Source organism: Clarias gariepinus, chromosome 2, assembly GCF_024256425.1.
Source record: "Clarias gariepinus isolate MV-2021 ecotype Netherlands chromosome 2, CGAR_prim_01v2, whole genome shotgun sequence".
Lineage (NCBI taxonomy): Eukaryota > Metazoa > Chordata > Actinopteri > Siluriformes > Clariidae > Clarias > Clarias gariepinus.
The window spans coordinates 49,586,097-49,591,929 of NC_071101.1; the positions used below are offsets into that span (position 1 = coordinate 49,586,097).

The window sequence follows — 5,833 nt, forward strand, 5'->3', positions numbered from 1 at the left end:
GTATTAGGTAAAATATATACAGTATAATTACCAAAATAACCTTTCCACAAACAAATATATTGGTCTTTATTTATAGAATATAATTAACTGATGTTAACCTTCCGCAGGCGATAAGGTCTCTCAACCACAACCACACCACTATGCAGAACTAACACAATCTTTTCATAATTGATCAATCAATCAATCTTTTGATCCATCCATGGACACTATGGACAATTACACGCACACCTTCCTTCATATCTACACTACATGTTGTACGTTTACATCCTGGACCATTGCACAAAGACACTTTAATAACTTTGCACACCTACCTTCACAACTACACTACATGTTTACGTTTACATCCTGGACCAGTGCACAAAGACACTTTGTTCTATACATATTTGCAAACCCAGTACAGTATATTTCTATTTTTATGTACATCATATTTCTATTTTTAGTTCTATTTTTCCTAGTTTAATTTATTTTTTCTATTTAATTTTTCTATCGTATTTCTTTTATTCATATTTATTTCTTATTGTAAACTTTAATTCTCTTTTAGGGTCAATGGCAGCCGTATAAGCATTTCACTACATTTCGTACTGTGTATGACTGTGTATGTGACAAATAAAATTTGAATTAGATTTTTGTCTCTAAAGTTACATGTTCTGGTAACTACTGTTAAACACTGAACACTACATAATAAAACTACTGGTTTGCAAAAACTGATCATACAGTAACATTAACTTACTATTAAAAAAAAAAAAAAAAGGAAGTTAATGTCACCAGCCTAATAATAATACCGTAACCAGCTGATTGTTTAATTTTACTTTTAAACAAACAAACGAAACAAAACAACTTTCAACCTCACAAGTGTTAGCTACCTAGGCATGCTAATCCACATGCTAAACCACCCACAGGTAGCATTTGAATTACTTTTACAATTTAAGAACAAACATAAGCGGTGTAATTTTCAGCTAAAATATACTACATATTTTTAACATTCTATCGAGTTTTTTTTTTTTTTTACATTCTGACTCCATGTCAACAATAACTGAGCACTTAATTTTAAAATCAGCGCAAAAAAATAAAACACACCTTCAGTTTTCTTTGTCTTCTCGGTCTTCTTCTTCATTTTTATCTGCGGCAGATAAAGTAGGTGGTGTGCCACCTAAAGGTCTGGATGAATAATGCTTGGTAAATTGTTTTTTTTGCTGACGTGAAATGAGGCCCGGCGATGTCCCGCACATTTCTCTAACGCATTGGACACTTAAACATGTGCAGCCCACATTAATTGCACGGCTCTACGCCATCCCACCCACCTTCCACCCCCTAGTGACGGGAAGGGAACTGGACACGACTAGATTGGGGAGAAAATCGGGGGAAAAGAATCGGACAGGACCAAATTTATTTAAAAAATAAAAATAGGTTTGGCGTTAAATGCTAGACAGAAATCACTGAACACAAACATCAACTAATTGCTTCACTTCTTGATAAAAAGAAATTCTGTATATTGTATTTTAGTTCTTTATTGGAAATTACATTTATACAGAATGTAAAATAAGTTGGCTATCTGCCACTTTAATTTCAATAAATTCAATATTGTGTAATAAACATTTGTAAAAGGTTAGCCATGTTGAACAACTAGGGACACCTGGGTGTACTGTATAATAATATAACTGGTGGTTGGATTTTTTAAAAATAAAGGTAGATTTCAAAATAAAACATTTATCTATTACAAAGTAATATTGTAATGTAATAGTAATAGTCGTTACAAACCCTTATCTACACATCTTCATTGAACACACAATGTATTAAAAGAGAAACTTCTCTGGATACTTTATTTTTGCAATTCTAAAGCAGAAGTTCAAATAATTTGCTCATTGGAGTGTCTCCCACAGGCGTAAAATATACCTGCAGTGGGAGCCAGCGGCCCAGCTCCACATTACATCCAGCACAAAAGTGGTCTACTACACAACTTTGTTTAATAATTTCACATTTCAGAGATCCAACCATTCATTCATAGCGAAATTCCTAAGCATCCTGGAGGGCAGTCTGAAGTCTCTCAAGCGTTTAAGGTGGTAGAGATGCTGCCGGGTCTTTTTTACCACAGTTTTGATGTGACAGGACCATGATAGGTCCTGTGTGATGTGAACACAGAGGTATCTGAAGCTGTCCACCCTTTTCACTGGGCTCCTGTTGATGGGGGTCTGGTAGTTCCTCCCCTGCTTTGTACTAAAGTTCCCAATCAGCTCCTTTGTCTTGCTGAAATTCAGGAGAAGATTGTTCCTCTGGCACCATTTCTCCAGATTTCCGATCTATCTCCTCTAGGTAGGCCAGCTATTGATAGCATTTCATCACAGAGGTGAGGGCTAGAGCGGGATAGTCATTAAGGGAAGCAGGATGGGGTTTCTTTGGAACAGGAACAATGATTGACTCCTTAAAGCATGTGGGAATTACCAACTGGGATAAGGAAAGGTTGAATATCCCAGTGAACAAAAGGTGCTAGCTGGTCTGCGCAGGCTCTGAGGACTTGACCTGAGATGCCATCTGGTCCTGCTGCTTTCCTCACACTCCTAAAGGCTCTCCGCAGATGCTCGGAGATGATGAACTTGTTTCCAGTGCTGGCATTGTCTTCCTGTCTGCAGCCGTTGGCGCTGCTAGCATTAGCATTGCTAGCATCTTTAGCTGCAGCCTCAAAGCGAGCATAGAATGTGTTCAGCTTGTCTGCCAGAGTCACGTTCACATTCGTTATACCGGATGTTGGTGCTTTGTGGTCCGTTATTGTCCTTAGTCCCTGCCACAGAGAATCACTCTGTTGCTCGCACTTTCACCGCCTTATGCCTATGACGCAGCCTTGTACGAGTTCATGTCTCTCTTTTCTCCAAAATCAGCCTTAATCATTGATGAAATGCATTCCACGAGATGCTAAAACATTTGAGATTGTTTTTTTTGTTGACATGACTGAAGCATGCAATTCTTAAATGAGTGATTCAAATTAATATGTGTGTCACGAACGGGGTGTTGTGGCAGGTGTTGAACGCCGTGGGCGGAAGGAGCAGGCATAGAGGCAGAGGGGTTGTGTAATCAAAAAGAGTCTTTTAATGATGGTTAAACACAAAGTATAAATAAAGACAAACAAAGGAACAAACAAACTTAAATACTCAACTCTGTGCTAACAGGGGCTCTCTGGCAAGACACAGACTGGAGGACAAACGTCCTGTGGCGAGACACAGGCAGGGGGAGGACAAACAACAGGACACACAAACTATGCATGGAGCTGAAACCGGACACTAGAGGGAGACACATAGAGACTAGAAACGGGACGAGGCCTAAAGACATGGCAATCAGCTAGGCATGGCTTTTAGCTAAACATGCACCAAGCTACACTCACCTAATAGCTTAACACACACTAGGGAATGGGGGCACAGAAACACAGACAGAGGATACCCAGTGGCTAGGCAAGGCGGCCCTCTAAGGCTAAGCGAGGCGCACTAACAAGCTAGTCGGTACTCCAAAGCTTGGAGGAGCGGCACTCTAAAGCTAGGCGCACTGGGACACTAGGGGGATAGGAAACACAGAACAGCTAGAGACACAAAGGGGCTATGGCTAGAAGCATGCTAGTTAGCTCAGCATAGATTTTAGCTAAACACACTCCTAGCAAAACACACACCTAACTACTTACCTGACTCTAGCTAAACACATAAGAACACAGGAAGGACAAAGACCACCATACTCACATACATTTAGGACAGGACTGAATCAGCTCCACAAACACAGACACAAAACATACACAGAAACATTGCCAATAAGAGAGCCCAAGTCAACACAACTAAAATCAAAGTACAAACTAAACAAAGAACAAAACAAAACGCCCACACAAGTGACAGCAATGATACCAAAAATGCTCGACCCAGTTTTCCAGTCTAAACAGCTATTTATAGATGGATTGATGGCTACCTCGTTTCAGGTGTGCACTCGCATCACCTGACCGAGGTGCCTGCTGGGAAACTGAGTCAGCCAACAAAAACTACAAAATGAAAAACAGTGACCTCTAGTGGTGGACCCTTACACTAGGCTCAATTTAAAATGTTCTAATGCAGCCCTTTCCACTAATGTGGAATGTGGGCCCATTCATTCCATCTACTGTGACCAGCAGTGTTATTAGCCATCACATTTTTTTCAGGTGTTCATCTACCAATTAGGCATAAAATGACAAGACATATTATGCCCAGGCTAATTAATACAAGGCTTTTTTTTTTAGCAATGGATGGATAGATAGATAGATAGATAGATAGATAGATAGATAGATAGATATTATTTAAATCATTATTCTTAAAAAAATATGTACCACACTTTCATACCTATTAACCTGAACAGTCTATCTGAAGTAGACATGTGCTTTGTAAAAAGAATACTAAAATGTGCACTTATGTTAAATTGTTTACTGGTTATTCAATCATAAATTGGGAGAAAGAATGCAACAGGTTATGGCATCGTGTGTATCATACTGTCACTCAAACATGGGGGGTGTGGTCAGTTTCTACACTACAAAAGCCACAGAGCTAGTTGAGCAATTATTTGATTGTACATTAGAGATATTCTATTTATGAACCTGACAGAGTTTAACCAGTCTGATCTCTGTGTGCATTTTTCCTGTCCAAAGAGATCTGTATTTCCTGCATTTCATGTCTTACTGTATGTGTGTTCAGCTGCTGTGGTTCTGCTAACAGTGTGTGGAAATCTGCTTATCATAATTTCTGTTTTTCACTTCAAACAGCTTCACACACCAAGTAACATGCTGGTGCTATCTCTGGCTGTGTCAGATTTCCTCGTTGGCGCTTTTCTAATGCCTCCAATGTTTAGCTGGACAATCGAGTCATGCTGGATATTTGGAACTCTTTTCTGCACAATATTTTGGTTAATTGATGGTTTCCTTACAATCTTATCCATTTATAACATTGCTCTGATTGCTGTGGATCGGTATTTGGCTCTCTCAAACCCATTCCTTTACACAAACACAGTCAGTAGGATTAATATGTGCATTGTGATTAATTCTAACTTGATTGTGTGTGTGGTGTATAACACAGTATTTTATTATTTCAATGGAACGTTCAAAAGTTCTGCAATGTGTCCCGGAGAGTGTTCTTTCTTTCTGAATGAAGGCTGGTCTGTAATTGATCTTACGTATGCATTTATATTTCCACTTTCTGTCATAATAACATTGTATACTCAAGTTTTTGTCATTGCTAAGAAACATGCCACTGCTATCCGAGAACTTAATAATAATACACGGTCTAAAACACAGAAAATCACCTCACACTCAATGAAATCTGAGAGAAAAGCAGCCAAAGTTCTTGGAATCTTAGTCTCTGTGTTTCTGTTGTGTTTATTTCCGTATTTTATTTTCAGTTTATTAGGAGATAATATTGAAGTACAGACAGAAACTACTCAAAAAGTGTTAATTATATTGTACCTTAATTCGATGATTAACCCAATTATTTATGCTCTGTTTTACCCATGGTTTAGGAGGTGCTTTAAATTAATTTTAACTCTGCGAATATTACAATCTGACTCTGAATTAATCAATGTTCTTTTATAAATAGTTTTTTACTCTGTTTGATGATGTGGCCAAATTTGATTATTTTATTATAAATTCTAAAGAGTCAAAATCTCATTATCAATATATTACAATATAAAAGCAATAATAATTGAAATCACCCATAACTATCTATTAGTATAACAATGATTTTTGTATTGTATTAATTATTGAACTAATTTTTGATTTAGTTTAGATTTTCTTGAACATTTAATATTTAATCAGAACCATAAACAATAACACTTCATGGCCAAA

General features: G+C 37.7%; 1 protein-coding gene across 1 annotated transcript; it reads left to right on the forward strand.

Annotated features, from left to right (window-relative positions):
- The first annotated feature begins 4,588 nt into the window (after nucleotides 1-4,588).
- Nucleotides 4,589-5,581, forward strand: LOC128541401 (trace amine-associated receptor 13c-like). Its single transcript, XM_053511805.1, has one exon. It carries the CDS (start codon nucleotides 4,589-4,591, stop codon nucleotides 5,579-5,581), a length of 993 nt encoding a protein of 330 aa, XP_053367780.1.
- Nucleotides 5,582-5,833: the final 252 nt, after the last annotated feature.

What these genes read in the sequence shown, in the direction of transcription:
- LOC128541401 (XM_053511805.1), top strand. Translation starts at nt 4,589, where the DNA reads ATGAACCTGACAGAGTTTAACCAGTCTGATCTCTGTGTGCATTTTTCC.